This window comes from Salvelinus fontinalis, chromosome 21 (assembly GCF_029448725.1).
Source record: "Salvelinus fontinalis isolate EN_2023a chromosome 21, ASM2944872v1, whole genome shotgun sequence".
NCBI lineage: Eukaryota > Metazoa > Chordata > Actinopteri > Salmoniformes > Salmonidae > Salvelinus > Salvelinus fontinalis.
Genome location: NC_074685.1, coordinates 46,875,030 through 46,897,810, shown reverse-complemented (window position 1 = coordinate 46,897,810; position 22,781 = coordinate 46,875,030). Strand labels below are relative to the sequence as shown.

The window sequence follows — 22,781 nt, the reverse complement described above, 5'->3', positions numbered from 1 at the left end:
ATGTGTCACGCCAGACCCTGGTTCGATTCCAGGCTGTATCACAACCGGCCGTGATTGGGAGTACCATAGGGCGGCGCACAATTGGCTCAGCATCGTCCGGGTTAGAGTTTGGCCGGTGTAGGCCGTCATTGTAAAATTATAATTTGTTCTTAACTGACCTGCCTAGTTAAATAAAACTAATAATAATAATAAATAAATTGGGCCTTCAAACTGAATATTACAAATAGTACTTGAAGTAAAATAAAGATCACTGAGCACTGAGCAGCATTGGCTTTGTTGTAAGTTGTGAGCCTCTAGACTCATTACTTACTGCCGGTGAAATTGAAGTATCTCGCGGAGCCGTTGTTAACACTGAAACAATTATCCACTCTTTCTATTCATTTGTTACTCGGCGAACATAAATTACTATGACTTCCTGCGCTACGACAGGCATTCATTCATCTTCCCCCCCCCCAAACCGCCCCCCCCCCCCCCCCCCCCCCCCTTAGGACACTGGAGAACTTTTTTTTTCTCACCAAGGTCAGCTGTCAGATTCTCTCTCTCTCTCTCTCATGCTTCTGGCCATTGAACATTAAGCGTAGTTTAAAGATGGCTGATTTAAACAAGCAGACTTTTTTTCTTCTCTTACCTGTTTTTATTTTAGGAAATGGTTTTGTGCCTTTTCTGAGGTAAGCTTCTCCATGAAAGAGTATGTGTATTATGTACATTGTAAAAGTCATCCCAGGCGTATTTCCACAACAATGGGACGATCATTTGACATGGGAACTCTCCATCCGTGTTGGTTTTGGCTCCATTACTAGCCATAACTCATCCTCCCTCTTCAGAACGTATGGCTATAGTCAAATGTAGCGCACTATATAGGGAATAGGGTGCCATTTGGGACTAGGACAAGGAACGTCCTAGCTGCGGAGATCCCTGTGGAGTAATGCTTTGATACTGGTAACACACACACACACACAGGCAGCCAAGCAGTCTCTTCCTTACAGACATAACATTCCTCACTGAGTCAGTTTTGGTTAGAGTGTTGGGCCAGTAAGCAAAAGGCTGTTGGTTTCGAATGCCCGTGCCAACAAGGGGAAAAATCTGTCGATGTGACCTTAAGCAAAGCACACCATCATGCTGAGATCATCCGTTCACGGCGGTTGAAATCAAACATCTTAAATTTGTACTCATCAGACCAAAGGACAGATTTCCACCAGTCTAATGTCCATTTCTCGTGTTTCTTGGCCCAAGTAAGTCTCTTCTTATTGGTGTCTTTTTAGTAGTGGTTTCTTTTCAGCAATTCGACCATGAAGGTCTGATTTCACGCAGTCTCCTCTGAACAGTTGATGTTGAGATGTGTCTGTTCTGAGGCTGGTAACTCTAATGAACTTATCCTCTGCAGCAGAGGTAACTCTGGGTCTTCCTTTCCTGTGGCGGTCCTCATGAGAGCCAGTTTCATCATAGCGCTTGATGGTTTTTGCGACTGCACTTGAAGAAACTTTCAAAGTTCTTGAAATTTTCCGCATTGACTGACCTTCATGTCTTAAAGTAATGATGGACTGTCAATTCTCTTTGCTTATTTGAGCTGTTCTTGCCATAATATGGGCTTGGTCTTTTACGAAATAGGGCTATCTTCTGTATACCCACCCCTACCTTGTCACAACACAACTGATTGGCTCAAACGCATTAAGAAGGAAAGAAATGCCACAAATGTACTTTTAACAAGGTACACCTGTTAATTGAAATGCATTCCAGGTGACTACCTCATGAAGCTAGTTGAGAGAATGCCAAGAGTGTGCAAAGCTGTCATCAAGGCAAAGGGTGGCTATTTGAAGAATCTCAAATATAAAATATATTTTGATTTGTTTAACACTTTTTTTTGGTTACTACATGATTATATATTTGTTATTTCATAGTTTTGATGTCTTCACTATTATTCTACAATGTATAAATGAGTAAACATTTATAAAAACCCTTGAATGAGTAGGTGAACCAAACTTTTGACTGGTAGTATATACTACTATTCAAAAGTTTGGGGTCACTTGGAATGTCCTTGTTTTTGAAAGATTTTTTTTTTTGTCCATTAAGATAACATCAAATTGATCAGAAATACAGTGTAGACATTGTTAATGTTGTAAATGAGTATTGTAGCTGGAAACGGCTGATTTTTAATGGAATATCTACATAGGTGTACAGAGGTACGAGATCTTCAGTTTATTGGCAATTTCTCGCATGGAATAGCCATCCTTTCTCAGAACAAGAATAGACTGGCGAGTTTCAGAAGAAAGTTCTTTGTTTCTGGCCATTTTGAGCCTGTAATCAAACCCACAAATGCTGATGCTCCAGATACTCAACTAGTCTAAAGAAGGCCAGTTTTATTGCTTCTTTAATCAGAACAACAGTTTTCAGCTGTGCTAACATAATTGCAAAAGGATTTTCAAATGATCAATTAGCCTTTTTAAAATGATAAACTTGGATTAGCAAACACAACGTGCCATTGGAACACAGGAGTGATGGTTGCTGATAATGGGCCTCTGTACACCTATGTAGATATTCTATTCTATTAAAAATCAGCTGTTTCCAGCTACAATAGTCATTTACAACATTAACAATGTCTACACTATATTTCTGATCAATTTGATGTTTTTTTAATGGACAAAAAAATTGTATTTTCTTTCAAAAACAAGGAAATGTCATATATATATATATATATATATATATATATATATATATTACAGTACCAGTCAAAATGCAAGCAGTTCAATGAATTATATTAGCTGACAAGCCCTATACGCTCATCAAGGACGGGTATTTGAGTAGTTTTGCAGTCATTGTAGAGGAAGGAAATAGCTTGCGTTTCAATGCAATTGAAAGTCCATCATCCCATTTTTAAATATTATTTTTTAAGAATGTTGCCCAGTCAAGGATAAAGCAGTTTTTTATGAACACCTCAATTGAGTCTTCTCTGGATAGAATTTAAAAAATGGAATTGCAAAAAAACATATTTAGATTTGACATAATTGGGTTGAGAATTGATTTGATTAAAGGCCCATTGCCGTGGTAAAACTTCAGTCAAATTAATGGGTCACGCAATGTATGGAATTTGCATGAGGTGTTGCGCTCTCAGATCCTAGCTGTGCTTTTCAGCATGACTTAACCAGACCGTGGGAACTGAGCTAAACCTTTGGTTTGCATCCCAAGTGGCACCCTATTCACCTTACAAGTGCACTACTTCGTAGTGGACTACACCAGAGCCCTATATGCCCTGGTCAAAGTAGTGCACTACATAGGGAACAGGGTGTCATGTAGGATGTATCTTTGAAGGAGCTCATGTACATATCAACGTTTAAACTCCTCTCATCGTCATGCACTATAACTAGAAACATGTTAGTGTGATGTTTTTCAAGTGAAGACTTGCAGGAAGTTGTAATAATAGTTTGTGTGCTTGACATATTTTCATTACACTGAACACTACTAAAGGTGATAAATCCTAGGAGTTGGATCGATTTGAAGTGAAGACTAGTGAGATATGTCTACCAGATGGACATGTTCTTGAGGCTTCCAGGGCCATGCCCAGTAGGGAGAAAAAAAAATTAAACTGAAAGAAACGGGGGAGGTACTACCACAATTTGTGCAATAAGAAATGCACATTTTTCTAAATACATTTGCTATGGTGTGCCCTACTGAACACAAGCCTTCAGTAGGACACAGCTGATGTGTTGTCTGGTGACCGGGGCCTTCAGTAGGACACAGCTGATGTGTTGTCTGGTGACCGGGGTCTTCAGTAGGACACAGCTGATGTGTTGTCTGGTGACCCGGGCCTTCAGTAGGACACAGCTGATGTGTTGTCTGGTGACCGGGGCCTTCAGTAGGACACAGCTGATGTGTTGTCTGGTGACCGGGGCCTTCAGTAGGACACAGCTGATGTGTTGTCTGGTGACCGGGGTCTTCAGTAGGACAGCTGATGTGTTGTCTGGTGACCGGGGCCGGGGTCTTCAGTAGGACAGCTGATGTGTTGTCTGGTGACCGGGGCCGGGGCCTTCAGTAGGACACAGCTGATGTGTTGTCTGGTGACCGGGGCCTTCAGTAGGACACAGCTGATGTGTTGTCTGGTGACCCGGGGTCTTCAGTAGGACACAGCTGATGTGTTGTCTGGTGACCGGGGTCTTCAGTAGGACACAGCTGATGTGTTGTCTGGTGACCCGGGGCCTTCAGTAGGACACAGCTGATGTGTTGTCTGGTGACCCGGGGCCTTCAGTAGGACACAGCTGATGTGTTGTCTGGTGACCGGAGCCTTCAGTAGGACACAGCTGATGTGTTGTCTGGTGACCGGGGCCTTCAGTAGGACACAGCTGATGTGTTGTCTGGTGACCGGGGCCTTCAGTAGGACACAGCTGATGTGTTGTCTGGTGACCGGGGTCTTCAGTAGGACACAGCTGATGTGTTGTCTGGTGACCCGGGCCTTCAGTAGGACACAGCTGATGTGTTGTCTGGTGACCGGGGCCTTCAGTAGGACACAGCTGATGTGTTGTCTGGTGACCGGGGCCTTCAGTAGGACACAGCTGATGTGTTGTCTGGTGACCGGGGCCTTCAGTAGGACACAGCTGATGTGTTGTCTGGTGACCGGGGTCTTCAGTAGGACAGCTGATGTGTTGTCTGGTGACCGGGGCCGGGGCCTTCAGTAGGACACAGCTGATGTGTTGTCTGGTGACCGGGGCCTTCAGTAGGACACAGCTGATGTGTTGTCTGGTGACCGGGGCCGGGGCCTTCAGTAGGACACAGCTGATGTGTTGTCTGGTGACCGGGGCCTTCAGTAGGACCCAGCTGATGTGTTTTCTGGTGACCGGGGCCTTCAGTAGGACACAGCTGATGTGTTGTCTGGTGACCGGGGCCTTCAGTAGGACACAGCTGATGTGTTGTCTGGTGACCGGGGCCTTCAGTAGGACACAGCTGATGTGTTGTCTGGTGACCGGGGCCTTCAGTAGGACACAGCTGATGTGTTGTCTGGTGACCGGGGCCTTCAGTAGGACACAGCTGATGTGTTGTCTGGTGACCCGGGGCCTTCAGTAGGACACAGCTGATGTGTTGTCTGGTGACCCGGGGCCTTCAGTAGGACACAGCTGATGTGTTGTCTGGTGACCGGGGCCTTCAGTAGGACACAGCTGATGTGTTGTCTGGTGACCCGGGGTCTTCAGTAGGACACAGCTGATGTGTTGTTTGGTGACCGGGGCCTTCAGTAGGACACAGCTGATGTGTTGTCTGGTGACCGGGGCCGGGGCCTTCAGTAGGACACAGCTGATGTGTTGTCTGGTGACCGGGGCCTTCAGTAGGACACAGCTGATGTGTTGTCTGGTGACCCGGGGTCTTCAGTAGGACACAGCTGATGTGTTGTCTGGTGACCGGGGTCTTCAGTAGGACACAGCTGATGTGTTGTCTGGTGACCGGGGCCTTCAGTAGGACACAGCTGATGTGTTGTCTGGTGACCCGGGGCCTTCAGTAGGACACAGCTGATGTGTTGTCTGGTGACCGGGGCCTTCAGTAGGACACAGCTGATGTGTTGTCTGGTGACCCGGGGCCTTCAGTAGGACACAGCTGATGTGTTGTCTGGTGACCCGGGCCTTCAGTAGGACACAGCTGATGTGTTGTCTGGTGACCCGGGGCCTTCAGTAGGACACAGCTGATGTGTTGTCTGGTGACCGGGGCCTTCAGTAGGACACAGCTGATGTGTTGTCTGGTGACCGGGGCCTTCAGTAGGACACAGCTGATGTGTTGTCTGGTGACCGGGGCCTTCAGTAGGACACAGCTGATGTGTTGTTTGGTGACCGGGGTCTTCAGTAAGACACAGCTGATGTGTTGTCTGGTGGCCGGGGTCTTCAGTAGGACACAGCTGATGTGTTGTCTGGTGGCCGGGGTCTTCAGTAGGACACAGCTGATGTGTTGTCTGGTGACCGGGGTCTTCAGTAGGACACAGCTGATGTGCTGTCTGGTGACCGGGGCCTTCAGTAGGACACAGCTGATGTGTTGTCTGGTGGCCGGGGCCTTCAGTAGGACACAGCTGATGTGTTGTCTGGTGACCGGGGCCTTCAGTAGGACACAGCTGATGTGTTGTCTGGTGGCCGGGGCCTTCAGTAGGACACAGCTGATGTGTTGTCTGGTGGCCGGGGCCTTCAGTAGGACACAGCTGATGTGTTGTCTGGTGACCGGGGCCTTCAGTAGGACACAGCTGATGTGTTGTCTGGTGACCGGGGCCTTCAGTAGGACACAGCTGATGTGTTGTCTGGTGACCCGGGGCCTTCAGTAGGACACAGTTGATGTGTTGTCTGGTGGCCGGGGCCTTCAGTAGGACACAGCTGATGTGTTGTCTGGTGACCGGGGTCTTCAGTAGGACACAGCTGATGTGTTGTCTGGTGACCCGGGGCCTTCAGTAGGACACAGCTGATGTGTTGTCTGGTGACCCGGGGCCTTCAGTAGGACACAGCTGATGTGTTGTCTGGTGACCCGGGGCCTTCAGTAGGACACAGCTGATGTGTTGTCTGGTGACCGGGGTCTTCAGTAGGACACAGCTGATGTGTTGTCTGGTGACCGGGGCCTTCAGTAGGACACAGCTGATGTGTTGTCTGGTGACCGGGGCCTTCAGTAGGACACAGCTGATGTGTTGTCTGGTGACCGGGGCCTTCAGTAGGACACAGCTGATGTGTTGTCTGGTGACCGGGGCCTTCAGTAGGACACAGCTGATGTGTTGTCTGGTGACCGGGGCCTTCAGTAGGACACAGCTGATGTGTTGTCTGGTGACCCGGGACCTTCAGTAGGACACAGCTGTGTTGTCTGGTGACCGGGGCCGGGGCCTTCAGTAGGACCCAGCTGATGTGTTGTCTGGTGACCGGGGCCTTCAGTAGGACACAGCTGATGTGTTGTCTGGTGACCGGGGCCTTCAGTAGGACACAGCTGATGTGTTGTCTGGTGACCGGGGCCTTCAGTAGGACACAGCTGATGTGTTGTCTGGTGACCGGGGCCGGGGCCTTCAGTAGGACACAGCTGATGTGTTGTCTGGTGACCGGGGCCTTCAGTAGGACACAGCTGATGTGTTGTCTGGTGACCGGGGTCTTCAGTAGGACACAGCTGATGTGTTGTCTGGTGACCCGGGGCCTTCAGTAGGACATAGCTGATGTGTTGTCTGGTGACCGGGGCCTTCAGTAGGACACAGCTGATGTGTTGTCTGGTGACCCGGGGCCTTCAGTAGGACACAGCTGATGTGTTGTCTGGTGACCGGGGCCTTCAGTAGGACAGCTGATGTGTTGTCTGGTGACCGTGGTCTTCAGTAGGACACAGCTGATGTGTTGTCTGGTGACCGGGGCCTTCAGTAGGACACAGCTGATGTGTTGTCTGGTGACCGGGGCCTTCAGTAGGACACAGCGGATGTGTTGTCTGGTGACCGGGGCCTTCAGTAGGACACAGCTGATGTGTTGTCTGGTGACCGGGGCCTTCAGTAGGACACAGCTGATGTGTTGTCTGGTGACCGGGGCCTTCAGTAGGACACAGCTGATGTGTTGTCTGGTGACCCGGGGCCTTCATTCGGACACAGCTGATGTGTTGTCTGGTGACCGGGGCCTTCAGTAGGACACAGCTGATGTGTTGTCTGGTGACCGGGGCCTTCAGTAGGACACAGCTGATGTGTTGTCTGGTGACCGGGGCCTTCAGTAGGACACAGCTGATGTGTTGTCTGGTGACCCGGGGCCTTCAGTAGGACACAGCTGATGTGTTGTCTGGTGACCGGGGCCGGGGTCTTCAGTAGGACACAGCTGATGTGTTGTCTGGTGACCGGGGCCTTCAGTAGGACACAGCTGATGTGTTGTCTGGTGACCGGGGCCTTCAGTAGGACAGAGCTGATGTGTTGTCTGGTGACCGGGGCCTTCAGTAGGACACAGCTGATGTGTTGTCTGGTGGCCGGGGCCTTCAGTAGGACACAGCTGATGTGTTGTCTGGTGGCCGGGGCCTTCAGTAGGACACAGCTGATGTGTTGTCTGGTGGCCGGGGCCTTCAGTAGGACACAGCTGATGTGTTGTCTGGTGACCCGGGGCCTTCAGTAGGACACAGCTGATGTGTTGTCTGGTGACCGGGGTCTTCAGTAGGACACAGCTGATGTGTTGTCTGGTGACCGGGGCCTTCAGTAGGACAGCTGATGTGTTGTCTGGTGACCGGGGCCGGGGCCTTCAGTAGGACACAGCTGATTTGTTGTCTGGTGACCGGGGCCGGGGCCTTCAGTAGGACACAGCTGATGTGTCGTCTGGTGACCCGGGGCCTTCAGTAGGACACAGCTGATGTGCTGTCTGGTGACCGGGGCCTTCAGTAGGACACAGCTGATGTGTTGTCTGGTGACCGGGGCCGGGGTCTTCAGTAGGACACAGCTGATGTGTTGTCTGGTGACCGGGGCCTTCAGTAGGACACAGCTGATGTGTTGTCTGGTGACCGGGGCCGGGGCCTTCAGTAGGACACAGCTGATGTGTTGTCTGGTGACCGGGGCCTTCAGTAGGACACAGCTGATGTGTTGTCTGGTGACCGGGGCCTTCAGTAGGACACAGCTGATGTGTTGTCTGGTGACCGGGGCCTTCAGTAGGACCCAGCTGATGTGTTGTCTGGTGACCGGGGCCTTCAGTAGGACACAGCTGATGTGTTGTCTGGTGACCGGGGCCTTCAGTAGGACACAGCTGATGTGTTGTCTGGTGACCGGGGCCGGGGCCTTCAGTAGGACACAGCTGATGTGTTGTCTGGTGACCGGGGCCGGGGCCTTCAGTAGGACACAGCTGATGTGTTGTCTGGTGACCCGGGACCTTCAGTAGGACACAGCTGATGTGTTGTCTGGTGACCGGGGCCGGGGCCTTCAGTAGGACCCAGCTGATGTGTTGTCTGGTGACCGGGGCCTTCAGTAGGACACAGCTGATGTGTTGTCTGGTGACCGGGGCCTTCAGTAGGACCCAGCTGATGTGTTGTCTGGTGACCGGGGCCTTCAGTAGGACACAGCTGATGTGTTGTCTGGTGACCGGGGCCTTCAGTAGGACACAGCTGATGTGTTGTCTGGTGACCGGGGCCTTCAGTAGGACACAGCTGATGTGTTGTCTGGTGACCGGGGCCGGGGCCTTCAGTAGGACACAGCTGATGTGTTGTCTGGTGACCGGGGCCTTCAGTAGGACACAGCTGATGTGTTGTCTGGTGACCGGGGTCTTCAGTAGGACACAGCTGATGTGTTGTCTGGTGACCGGGGCCTTCAGTAGGACACAGCTGATGTGTTGTCTGGTGACCCGGGGCCTTCAGTAGGACACAGCTGATGTGTTGTCTGGTGACCGGGACCTTCAGTAGGACACAGCTGATGTGTTGTCTGGTGACCGGGGTCTTCAGTAGGACACAGCTGATGTGTTGTCTGGTGACCGGGGCCTTCAGTAGGACACAGCTGATGTGTTGTCTGGTGACCGGGGCCTTCAGTAGGACACAGCTGATGTGTTGTCTTGTGACCCGGGGCCTTCATTAGGACACAGCTGATGTGTTGTCTGGTGACCGGGGCCTTCAGTAGGACACAGCTGATGTGTTGTCTGGTGACCGGGGCCTTCAGTAGGACCCAGCTGATGTGTTGTCTGGTGACCGGGGCCTTCAGTAGGACACAGCTGATGTGTTGTCTGGTGACCGGGGCCTTCAGTAGGACACAGCTGATGTGTTGTCTGGTGACCGGGGCCTTCAGTAGGACACAGCTGATGTGTTGTCTGGTGACCGGGGCCGGGGCCTTCAGTAGGACCCAGCTGATGTGTTGTCTGGTGACCGGGGCCTTCAGTAGGACACAGCTGATGTGTTGTCTGGTGACCGGGGCCTTCAGTAGGACCCAGCTGATGTGTTGTCTGGTGACCGGGGCCTTCAGTAGGACACAGCTGATGTGTTGTCTGGTGACCGGGGCCTTCAGTAGGACACAGCTGATGTGTTGTCTGGTGACCGGGGCCGGGGCCTTCAGTAGGACACAGCTGATGTGTTGTCTGGTGACCGGGGCCTTCAGTAGGACACAGCTGATGTGTTGTCTGGTGACCGGGGCCTTCAGTAGGACACAGCTGATGTGTTGTCTGGTGACCGGGGCCTTCAGTAGGACACAGCTGATGTGTTGTCTGGTGACCGGGGCCTTCAGTAGGACACAGCTGATGTGTTGTCTGGTGACCGGGGCCTTCAGTAGGACACAGCTGATGTGTTGTCTGGTGACCGGGGCCTTCAGTAGGACACAGCTGATGTGTTGTCTGGTGACCGGGGCCTTCAGTAGGACACAGCTGATGTGTTGTCTGGTGACCGGGGCCTTCAGTAGGACACAGCTGATGTGTTGTCTGGTGACCCGGGGCCTTCAGTAGGACACAGCTGATGTGTTGTCTGGTGACCGGGGCCGGGGTCTTCAGTAGGACCCAGCTGATGTGTTGTCTGGTGACCGGGGCCTTCAGTAGGACACAGCTGATGTGTTGTCTGGTGACCGGGGCCTTCAGTAGGACACAGCTGATGTGTTGTCTGGTGACCCGGGGCCTTCAGTAGGACACAGCTGATGTGTTGTCTGGTGACCGGGGCCTTCAGTAGGACACAGCTGATGTGTTGTCTGGTGACCGGGGCCTTCAGTAGGACACAGCTGATGTGTTGTCTGGTGACCGGGGCCTTCAGTAGGACACAGCTGATGTGTTGTCTGGTGACCGGGGCCTTCAGTAGGACACAGCTGATGTGTTGTCTGGTGACCGGGGCCTTCAGTAGGACACAGCTGATGTGTTGTCTGGTGACCGGGGCCTTCAGTAGGACACAGTTGATGTGTTGTCTGGTGACCGGGGCCTTCAGTAGGACACAGCTGATGTGTTGTCTGGTGACCGGGGCCTTCAGTAGGACACAGCTGATGTGTTGTCTGGTGACCGGGGCCTTCAGTAGGACACAGCTGATGTGTTGTCTGGTGACCGGGGCCGGGGCCTTCAGTAGGACACAGCTGATGTGTTGTCTGGTGACCGGGGCCTTCAGTAGGAAACAGCTGATGTGTTGTCTGGTGACCGGGGCCGGGGTCTTCAGTAGGACACAGCTGATGTGTTGTCTGGTGACCCGGGGCCTTCAGTAGGACACAGCTGATGTGTTGTCTGGTGACCGGGGCCGGGGCCTTCAGTAGGACACAGCTGATGTGTTGTCTGGTGACCCGGGGCCTTCAGTAGGACACAGCTGATGTGTTGTCTGGTGACCGGGGCCGGGGCCTTCAGTAGGACACACTTGTGGAACGTTCAGATAGAAATATGCTATGTAAAAACAAACATGCCTCTGACCTGTAGAATAAGGAGAATCGCTTCAGCTCTATTCAAGCCATTTCAATCTGCAATGTTCAACAACGTTTGGCTACTGAACGTAGCCCTGTGTATGTCAGGCCATGGGAGCTGGGGATTGGACTGGACAGGGCTTAAACGCTCCTCCATTGCCACTCGCTCATTAATGTGCTAATCGCTAATTGCCAGCCCCGCAGCACATTCCTAACCCAGTTATGGGGAAATGCTACTGCAGAGTAATCATAGTTGCATCCCACATGGCAGCTTATCCCCTATATAGTGCACTACTTTTGACCAGAGACCTATGAGCCCTGGTCAAAACTAGTGCACTATATAGGGAATAGGGTGGCGTTTGAGACGCAGACCATGTGAGTGACCTCAACTTGTCCAGCAGCTATGTTTGGGCTTCTATGTGCCAAAGTGTGGTTTCCTATAAGATGAACTCTTTCTCTCTTTCCGGTACTTTTGGAAAGCAATTCTTAACGATCGTAAAGTTTTTTTGGGGGGGAAAATCACTACCATAAATCTGTTGATCTTTTAGATTTTTCTTGGATCAAAAACTGAACATATGAATGAGTGTTTGTCCCAAAATAATGTCCAGATTATTTTGAAAAATAACCTGTTGTGAATTTTGACCATGAATATAAATCAGGATTTTTCTGTTCACATATGTATTTCTATTTTTCCCTAATTCCTCTGGGATAAATAAATACATCTAATTTTCAATAGTGCCCTGAGACCAATTCGGCAGTAATTATCCATTGTGTGATCGTAAACATCAGTAGAGCACGTAACTAACATCTGTAGCACATTGGTCTAATGACAAATCAATAGGCAACGTTTATCCTTTGTTGTGATGGAGTCATTTCTAGCCAGGCTCACTGAGAATCGATCTTTGTTCATCTTGTAGCAAGACCAGCACTCTTGGTGGCAGATGTTGTATGGAATACAACAATATCAGAGTTTCATCAAAACTCTGTTGTTGTTTTTGTTGCTTTTGGCCATGGCAATTTTCATCAGATGGTATATCCTTCTAGTCACTCTAAAGCCTTGTTCCCAAAACGGCTGTATTAAATTGAGGTTTTGGATCCACTTGTTGTGTTTGGCAGAGTTTATGAAGACTCCTTTCTCATTCTGTTCTGGGTTCCCGAGTGGCGCAGTGGTCTAAGGCACTACATCTCAGTGCTTGAAGCATCACTACAGACACCCTGGTTCAAATCCAGGCTGTATCACAACCGGCCGTGATTGGGAGTCCCATATGGTGGTGCACAATTGGCACAGCGTCGTTAGGGTTTAGCTGGTGTAGGCCTTCATTGTAAATCAAATTTTGTTCTTAACTGACTTGTGTAGTTACATAAATCTAAAATTGTATGTGACTTCAAGCATTGAGACATGACAGTTGTTGGATCATTCTTTCTGCACATTTAGCAAGATGATAGGATCATTTACTAACAGAAACATGTTCATGTGTTGAATATTTCAGGTGGTATATTGTTTGATGTGTCAGCAACACTGTAGTCAGTATCACCAGGTTTCTGTGCAGACACCTGGATCTAAGGAAATCCAAGGCAGGGTTATGTGAGTTCTGTTCCCTCCTAACTCTGGTCTCCTTCCTGTCTCTGCAGCAGAAGCAGATCCTAGCTTATCCCAGCCAGTGGAGTCTGAGGGGCTGGCAGAAGCTCAAAGTGGAGCAGCACCCACAGCTGAAGGTAACCCCCCCCCCCTCTCTCCCTCTCCTTCTCCTTCTCTCTCTCTCTCTCTCTGTATTAAAGTAGAGCAGCACCCACAGCTGAAGGTAACCCCCCCTCTCTCCTTCTCTCTCTCTCTCTCTTTATTAAAGTGGAGCAGCACCCACAGCTGAAGGTAAACCCCCCCCTCTCTCCTTCTCCTTCTCTCTCTCTCTCTCTCTCTCTCTTTATTAAAGTGGAGCAGCACCCACAGCTGAAGGTAAACCCCCCCTCTCTCCTTCTCCTTCTCTCTCTCTCTCTCTTTATTAAAGTGGAGCAGCACCCACAGCTGAAGGTAAACCCCCTCTCTCTCCTTCTCCCTCTCTCTCTCTCTCTCTCTCTTTATTAAAGTGGAGCAGCACCCACAGCTGAAGGTAAACCCCCTCTCTCTCCTTCTCCCTCTCTCTCTCTCTCTTTATTAAAGTGGAGCAGCACCCACAGCTGAAGGTAAACCCCCCCCTCTCTCCTTCTCCTTCTCTCTCTCGCTCTCTCTTCATTAAAGTGGAGCAGCACCCACAGCTGAAGGTAACCCCCCCCTCTCTCCTTCTCCTTCTCTCTCTCGCTCTCTCTTTATTAAAGTGGAGCAGCACCCAGAGCTGAAGGTAACCCCCCCCTCTCTCCTTCTCCTTCTCTCTCTCTCGCTCTCTCTTCATTAAAGTGGAGCAGCACCCACAGCTGAAGGTAACCCCCCCTCTCTCCTTCTCTCTCTCTCTCTCTGTATTAAAGTGGAGCAGCACCCACAGCTGAAGGTAACCCCCCCCCCCCTCTCTCCTTCTCCTTCTCTCTCTCTCTCTCTCTTTATTAAAGTGGAGCAGCACCCACAGCTGAAGGTAAACCCCCCCACTCTCCTTCTCCTTCTCTCTCTCTCTCTCTCTCTCTCTCTTTATTAAAGTGGAGCAGCACCCACAGCTGAAGGTAACCCCCCCTCTCTCCTTCTCCTTCTCTCTCTCTCTCTCTTTATTAAAGTGGAGCAGCACCCATAGCTGAAGGTAACCCCCCCCCTCTCCTTCTCCTTCTCTCTCTCTCTCTCTTTATTAAAGTGGAGCAGCACCCATAGCTGAAGGTAACCCCCCCTCTCTCCTTCTCCTTCTCTCTCTCTCTCTCTTTATTAAAGTGGAGCAGCACCCATAGCTGAAGGTAAACCCCCCCCCTCTCCTTCTCCTTCTCTCTCTCTCTCTCTTTATTAAAGTGGAGCAGCACCCATAGCTGAAGGTAACCCCCCCTCTCTCCTTCTCCTCTCTCTCTCGCTCTCTCTTTATTAAAGTGGAGCAGCACCCACAGCTGAAGGTAACCCCCCCTCTCCTTCTCCTTCTCTCTCTCGCTCTCTCTTTATTAAAGTGGAGCAGCACCCACAGCTGAAGGTAACCCCCCCTCTCTCCTTCTCTCTCTCTCTGTATTAAAGTGAAGCAGCACCCACAGCTGAAGGTAACCCCCCCCCCCTCTCTCCTTCTCCTTCTCTCTCTCGCTCTCTCTTTATTAAAGTGGAGCAGCACCCACAGCTGAAGGTAAACCCCCCCACTCTCCTTCTCCTTCTCTCTCTCTCTCTCTCTCTCTCTCTTTATTAAAGTGGAGCAGCACCCACAGCTGAAGGTAACCCCCCCCCCCCTCTCTCCTTCTCCTTCTCTCTCTCGCTCTCTCTTTATTAAAGTGGAGCAGCACCCACAGCTGAAGGTAAACCCCCCCACTCTCCTTCTCCTTCTCTCTCTCTCTCTCTCTCTCTCTCTTTATTAAAGTGGAGCAGCACCCACAGCTGAAGGTAAACCCCCCCCCTCTCCTTCTCCTTCTCTCTCTCTCTCTCTTTATTAAAGTGGAGCAGCACCCATAGCTGAAGGTAACCCCCCCTCTCTCCTTCTCCTCTCTCTCTCGCTCTCTCTTTATTAAAGTGGAGCAGCACCCACAGCTGAAGGTAACCCCCCCCTCTCCTTCTCCTTCTCTCTCTCGCTCTCTCTTTATTAAAGTGGAGCAGCACCCACAGCTGAAGGTAACCCCCCCTCTCTCCTTCTCTCTCTCTCTGTATTAAAGTGGAGCAGCACCCACAGCTGAAGGTAACCCCCCCTCTCTCCTTCTCTCTCTCGCTCTCTCTTTATTAAAGTGGAGCAGCACCCACAGCTGAAGGTAACCCCCCCTCTCTCCTTCTCCTTCTCTCTCTCGCTCTCTCTTTATTAAAGTGGAGCAGCACCCACAGCTGAAGGTAACCCCCCCTCTCTCCTTCTCCTTCTCTCTCTCGCTCTCTCTTTATTAAAGTGGAGCAGCACCCACAGCTGAAGGTAACCCCCCCTCTCTCCTTCTCCTTCTCTCTCTCGCTCTCTCTTTATTAAAGTGGAGCAGCACCCACAGCTGAAGGTAAACCCCCCTCTCTCCTTCTCCTTCTCTCTCTCGCTCTCTCTTTATTAAAGTGGAGCAGCACCCACAGCTGAAGGTAAACCCCCCTCTCTCCTTCTCCTTCTCTCTCTCTCTCTTTATTAAAGTGGAGCAGCACCCACAGCTGAAGGTAACCCCCCCTCTCTCCTTCTCCTTCTCTCTCTCGCTCTCTCTTTATTAAAGTGGAGCAGCACCCACAGCTGAAGGTAACCCCCCCCTCTCTCCTTCTCCTTCTCTCTCTCGCTCTCTCTTTATTAAAGTGGAGCAGCACCCACAGCTGAAGGTAACCCCCCCTCTCTCCTTCTCCTTCTCTCTCTGTTTATGGCTCCACCCCCTCTTTTTCTCCTTTCCCTAATCATGATTTACTATAGGAGTGTACATGAGCTGTAAACACACACACACATATTTACTTGTTATCAGTTCGTACAGCTGTTTACTGTCAGACGGACAAATTGACTGACAGACGGACTCCCCTTATCTCGATCCGAAGAGTAGTTGTTCACGTTACTCTGAACCCGGTGTGGTGTGACAGAGCACAGGATCTCTGGAAAGAACATTCCAGGCTTCCAGACCCGCCCTGGCCTAAAACCTCTCCCCAAAAGGCTCTGAAGAGACCTGCTTCTTCTCAAGCGCAACGATGTCCTCAACTCTCCTGTTTCTTGAGTGTCTCTGTATGCGTCCCAAATGACTTCCTCATTTAGTGCACTATATAGGGAATAGGGTGCCTTTTGGGACACAGCCTCGGGTTCTCGGTTAAAGATGCACTATGCAGAAATCGCTCCGCTATTTCCTGGTTCCTAAAATCAAATCAAATGTCAGTTTGTGACAAAACAAACAAGTGTAGAGAGAGTCGTAGTGTAGAGAGAGTCATTGTACCATCTAAACCGCTGTGAAATATATTTTCCATAACCAATACTATTGTATTTTCTGCTCTTTGAAGCTGGTGTACATAACCGAAAGTCAAATACGTAAAAAAAAAAAAAAAACGGGAAGCATACATAAATACGCATATAGAACATATCTACCGCTTCTTAGACTTGCTTTCAATGACAGATCTATGACACACATTTCTATGTGAATTTGGTTGGGTCATCCAAAAAGTTACATATTGCAGCTGTAAGAAAAGCTCTCGTTTGATTCACTACGCAGTTCAATGGAAGGTCCCGGGTCGAGATTAAGTTTCAAGTTTTAATGTCACGTGCACAAGTACAGTGAAATGTATTTCTTGCGAGCTATAAACCCAACAATGCAGTATTCAAAATAAATGTAGTACTAAAAATAACAAGGTAAAACAAAAACACCAGAGAAATAGAAATAAGAACAGGAGAACCTAAGAAGCGATATACAGGGTCAGTTCCATATTAACAATGTGCTGGGATACTGGAGTGATAGAGGTAGATATGTATAGGGGTAAGGTGACTATATACAGGGTCAGTACCATACTATATACAGGGTCAGTACCATACTATATACAGGGTCAGTTCCATACTATATACAGGGTCAGTTCCATACTATATACAGGGTCAGTACCGTATTAACACTGTGCAGGGATACTGGAGTGATGGAGGTAGATATTTATAGGGGTAAGGTGACTATATACAGGGTCAGTACCATATTAACAATGTACAGGGATACTGGAGTGATGGAGGTAGATATGTATAGGGGTAATCATACTATATACAGGGTAATTTCCAGTACCATATTAACAATGTACAGGGATACTGGAGTGATGGAGGTAGATATGTATAGGGGTAAGGTGACTAGGCATCAGGATATATGATAAACAGATTAGCAGCAGAGTAAATTATGATTTTGTGTGTGTGTGTGTGTGTGTGTGTGTTAGCTATTTAGCAGTCTTATGGCTTGGGGATAGAAGCTGTTCAGGAGCCTGTTGGTGTACCACATGCCGTGTGGAAGCAGAGAGAGCAGTCTATGGCTTGGGTGGTTGGAGTCCTTAATGATTTTCCGGGCCTTCCTTTCACACTGCCTGTTATAGTGGTGCAGGATGGCAGGGAGCTCGGCCCAAGTGAAATACTGGGCTGTCCTGTACTGGAACACCCTCTGTAGCACCATGCAATCGAGAACGGTGCTATTTCCATACCAGGTGGTGATGCAGCCAGTGAAGATGCTCTCAATGGTGCAGCTGTATAGCTTTTTGAGGATTTGAGGACTCATGCCAAACCTTTTCAACCTCCTGAGGGGGAAGAGGTGCTGTCGCACCTTCTTCACGACTGTGCCCGTGTTAGTGGACCATTTTAAGTCCTCCAGTGATTTGGACATCGAGGAACTTGAAGCTCTTGACCCGTTCTACTGCACCCCCGTCGATGTGGATGAAGGCGTGCTCGCCTCCCCGTGTCCTGTAGACCACGATCAGGTCCTTGGTCTTACTGACATTGAGGAAGAGGTTGTTTACCCGACACCACACTGCCAGGTCACTGGCCTCCTCCCTGTAGGCTGTCTCATCGTTGCAGGTGATCAGGCCTACCACCGTCGCGTCGTCAGCAAACCTGATGATGGTGTTGGAGTCGTGCGCGGCCACGCAGTCATGGGCGAACAGGGAGTACAGGAGAGAACTAAACACACACCCCTGGGGGACCCCCGTGTTGAAGGTCAGCGTGGCGGCACGGCAACCTGCAAAATGAAAGCCTTTTGGAGTTGAACAGAGCTCCCATCCCTTTGCAGCAGGGCCCTCACAGCTCATCTCATCCCATGCTTAAGTTCAGAAGAGGCTGCTGGGGTTGGAGATACAGGAGGTCGGGCTCATTGTAATGGCTGGAATGGAGTCAAGCACATGGCAACCACATGTTGGACTCCATTCCATTTCTTCCATTCCATGAAGACATCCTACTATAGCTCCTCCAACCAGCCTCCTCTGCCTCAATGACTCTGGATGATTGCAGACGAGGGAAGCCGTTATGTCGGAATAAAGCATTTGTTCTGATAGTTCCTTTAGCCGTTTGTCCCCCCCCCCCCCCCCCCCCATCCCCATTCTTATCTGGATCCTGGAGTGGAGGCGTGTAGCGGAGGCCCCCTCTATTCTGTCATGTTGATACAGTACATTTGTTCCACATAAGAACTGATTCCTGGCCAGATTGGCTGAGATGTTCAGAATGTGTTAGACTAGGGCTGCAAGAACTGATCCTAGATCTGTTATGAAGGACGGGAAGTAACTGGAGCACAGCCATTCCACAGCCCTCCACCCAAAACCATACTCCAGAATTCATAATGAAAATCAGCCCACAGTCCTATGTTATTAGGATAATTAATGACCACCAGACAAACTTTGTAATAGTGCCCCCCCCCCCCCCCCCCCCCCCCCCCGAATGGCTGTACAAACGTCAAACGCAACATAGCCATGATGTGTGTAAGCCCTGGATTGCTGATGCTATGTATTGGCAAATGTGAGGCTTTGAAGCCACCGACAGCCATATTGGCACGGACATCAAACACTACATAGCCCTCCCAAACGCAGAGATCTCCATCTTCCATGTGCAGCCTAATTATGTCGTGGAGAGCGGTGGGGGTTTGACGTGCGTTGATGGCGCCCCCCAGTCAACTGCGTGCATAACTCAGGATATCATACTCGGGGGGGGGGGTCTGTTTAATACCAGCGGAGGGGAAATGGAATGCTGCACCATGGAGGCTTTGCGTTGGCCATCGGTCCAGGGTCTTGGGACACGGTAGTAGTTTTCAGAGGAGCGGGTCTACTCTTCACATTCGGAACAATCCATTCAAATAAAAACTAATTGAACTTTGGAGAGAAATCAAAGCTCCCTAATCTCAGTGTTTCCCTCTCCTTTGACAGATGCAAAGGAACGTTTTGGTTTTGTATTAGAAAGGTACATGAGTTGTTAAGACCAGGTTAAGTCCTCAAACAGTGGTTGTTTGAATTTGCCCAAGTCATACCGAGCCAGTTTCTTTTCACAGTGAATTTGGGTAGTTGAAAGGAGATGGGATACAGTGATATCAGCGATGGAGGGGAAATACAGCCATGAGGGTCATAGGTGGGGACATGGGGTGGGATTGGATGCTTTGGGACGGCCATTGTGTGTTTTGGAAGCATCGACACCACCGCTGTGGCATGATCCAACACACATACCCAGGCATTTCTAAGACTGAGGTTTCGTTGGCCTGGTCCGACAGGGTGGCAGCACTGGGCTTTAGGAGGAAGCTGCTTTTCATTACGTCTATCTCTCGGGGAGAAGTAAATCACTCAAGCCTTGATATTTGATACACAACCGTGTTTGCCACAAGAACCCCGGCACTGGACACAAAGTAGTTTGGCTTTTGACCAGGACTGATGATGGAATACTCAGAGGATTTTGGTGGACCAGGCCCAGTTCCAAGCGCATGGGGGCTGTTGCAGCTGGAGATGTATTTCATTACACCGAGGATCGGAAAGAAAGCATCGAGTTATCGATACAAATGTACTTTAACAGTTCTTTGGCCGTGTTTCCTGAAAATAAACGTATTCACCTCTTCTTGCCTAAAGACAGCATGTTACGTGTTTATCCCAAAGTAAAACCCTGCTGTCATTTTCACCTCTTAATGAGCTCCTCCGTTTGTTTCCGGCGTACTTTGGCTCGTCCAGTGGCGCTGCGCCGTTGAAGTGTGCAACGCCCTGTCAGCACGCAACACGTTGTTTACTGTCCTCCAATCACCACTGCACACAAACAGTCAAAGCCATTTGGCTCTGTCTGCCAGATGCAGAGCTGCAGCCTCCACTTCCTCTGGCCTGTCACAAGAAAACAGGGGGGCCGTGTTCCAAATGGAGGGTTGCATTCCAAATGGAGGGGTGTGTCCCAAATGGAGGGTTGCATTCCAAATGGAGGGATGTGTCCCAAATGGAGGGATGTGTCCCAAATGGAGGGTTGCATTCCAAATGGAGGGGTGTGTCCCAAATGGAGGGTTGCATTCCAAATGGAGGGATGTGTCCCAAATGGAGGGTTGCATTCCAAATGGAGGGGTGTGTCCCAAATGGAGGGTTGCATTCCAAATGGAGGGGTGTGTCCCAAATGGAGGGTTGCATTCCAAATGGAGGGGTGTGTCCCAAATGGAGGGATGTGTTCCAAATGACACCCTATTCCTTACATAGTGAAAATAAGTGCACTACGTAGAGAATAGGATGCCATTTGGACTAGGAAGCTTTAATTAAACCCTAAATGGTGACATCATTGCTCTGCGCTATGCTGAGTACTCTGCTGCATGCGGTGGGGATAGGCACACGCCTCAGCGCCATTTTTCCATTGCATAAGCTCTCTCTCTGAGGCGGACCACAAGTACTCCAGGCAGATGTTGTAGTGAGTGGAGCCAGGGGATGGGATGTACAAGTTGTATTTAAATTGTGTATGTGTGTCACTATTCAACCATGCATTCTCTGGCTCTTCCTAGTGAACTGTAATCAGTAAAGGGGTAAGTTGAGGGAAGAGGACATTATGTTGCTCCTCTAATGAACTACAATTAGCAAATCAAATCAAAATGTATTGGTCACATACACATGGTTAGCAGATGTTATTGCGAGTGTAGCGAAATGCTTGTGCTTCTAGTTCTGACAGTGCAGCAATATCTAACATGTAATCTAACAATTCCACAACAACTACCTAATACAAACAAATCTAAGTAAATTAATGGAATGGAATAAGAATATATACATATAAATATATGGATGAGCAATGACAGAGCAGCATAGGCAAGATGCAATAGATGGTATAAAATACAGTATATACATATGAGACGAGTAATGCAAGATATGTGAACATAATCATAGTGGCATTATTCAAGTGACTAGTGATCCATTTATTAAAGTGGCCAATGATTTCAAGTCAGTATATTGGCAGCAGCCTCTCTGTGTTTAGTGATGGCTGTTTAACAGTCTGATGGTTGTTGTCCTTGATCTTTTTGGCCTTCCTGTGACATCAGGTGCTGTAAGTGTCCTGGAGGGCAGGTAGTTTTCCCCCGGTGATGCGTTGCTCTGGAGAGCCTTGCGGTTGTGGGCGGTGCAGTTGCCTTACCAGGCGGTGATACAGCCCAACAGGATGCTCTCAATTGTGCAACTGTAAAAGTTTGTGAGGGTTTTAGGTGACAAGCCACATTTCTTTAGAATCCTGAGGTTGAAGAGGCGCTGTTGCCCCTTCTTCACCACACTGTCTCTGTAGGTGGACCATTTCAGTTGGTCTGTGATGTGTATGCCGAGGAACTTAAAACTTTCCACCTTCTCCACTGCTGTCCTGTTGATGTGGATAGGGGTGTGCTACCTATATTAAAGGGGTAAGTTGAGGGAAGAGGACATTATGTTGTCATCCTGATATTTTTGATAATAGACTAACATTTTGTGTTATGGGTGACATATGGGAAAAGGGGGTCTAACAGTAATGATATTATTATTCATAATAAAAAAAAATTATATATATATAAAAAAATAAAAAAATAAGTAACGGTATTACTATATTATCTAATGGCATTATGGGGGAATAATTGTCCAAAACACAACATATTGAGATTAATTTGGAGAAAATATAACGTAAAATGTTTTCTAGAGAATAGTCGAATTTATAGGTTGGAAAACTTTCCAGGCCACTTTTGAACTTGGGTTATTGCTTGTACAATTTTATTGGTTCATGATATAAGTTGATAGTGAAGATGATGATGGTCATCACTTCCTGATTTAAATCCCATTATTTACCATGCGTGAAGACATTGCACATCAAATGCCTATAGGCATAATGCACTGAATATTGTAACTACTTGAGACTCATCCCACACCATTGGTTTCACCCTTGACCCTTTGTTGCCGTTTAAATGGATAAATCCTATCACCGGCCTTTTGAACCGATGCCTTGAGGACAAGTATTCAAGATATCTAACGACTCCAAAACTGTTTAAGTGTATTTGTTCGAATCAACAGTTGTACAGGCGCCAACAGCCTTTTGGCCTGGAGGAAAGGAAAAACACCAAAGTGATTGAGGTTATTTGAGGCTGTTTGAGGTTATTTTTCAATTGGAATATAGCTGGAGTGGCGCTTTGCCTTGCACTCTCCTTGGCCTGCTAACATTGTCCATTACTTTCCATCAAGGCTGTTGGAGGCTAGCGGGGCTAGTTGTGGCTTGGCAACCTGATGTTATGGCATTACAAAATATACAACTTGAAGGCATATCCAAGTGGTGGGCTCTATGAAGGTCATATGTTATTTTCTCTACGTGTGTGTGTGTGTGTACATGGATTTCACTACTGTAGAACAGTAGATTAGGTTAGTGGTTAGTGTGCATACTCACGGTAGGTCCTGTAGGATTCAGTGACAGCATGTATGTAACAACTGATCTACTGTGTTAACCACCAAAGTACTTGATTGCTTATGTGGTCATAGGCATTTACCAAACCTACATGAGCAGGCATGCCACCTCACCAA

General features: G+C 48.9%; 1 protein-coding gene across 2 annotated transcripts in view; it reads left to right on the top strand.

The window, feature by feature from the left end:
• Window positions 1–22,781, top strand: part of ror2 (receptor tyrosine kinase-like orphan receptor 2) — a 143,589-nt gene that overhangs the window by 88,051 nt on the left and 32,757 nt on the right. For both annotated transcript variants that reach the window (XM_055875534.1, XM_055875533.1), the window contains exon 2: window positions 12,914–12,997. In XM_055875534.1, coding sequence (XP_055731509.1) covers window positions 12,914–12,997 — 84 coding nt within the window. The remainder of the gene's footprint in view (window positions 1–12,913; window positions 12,998–22,781) is intronic.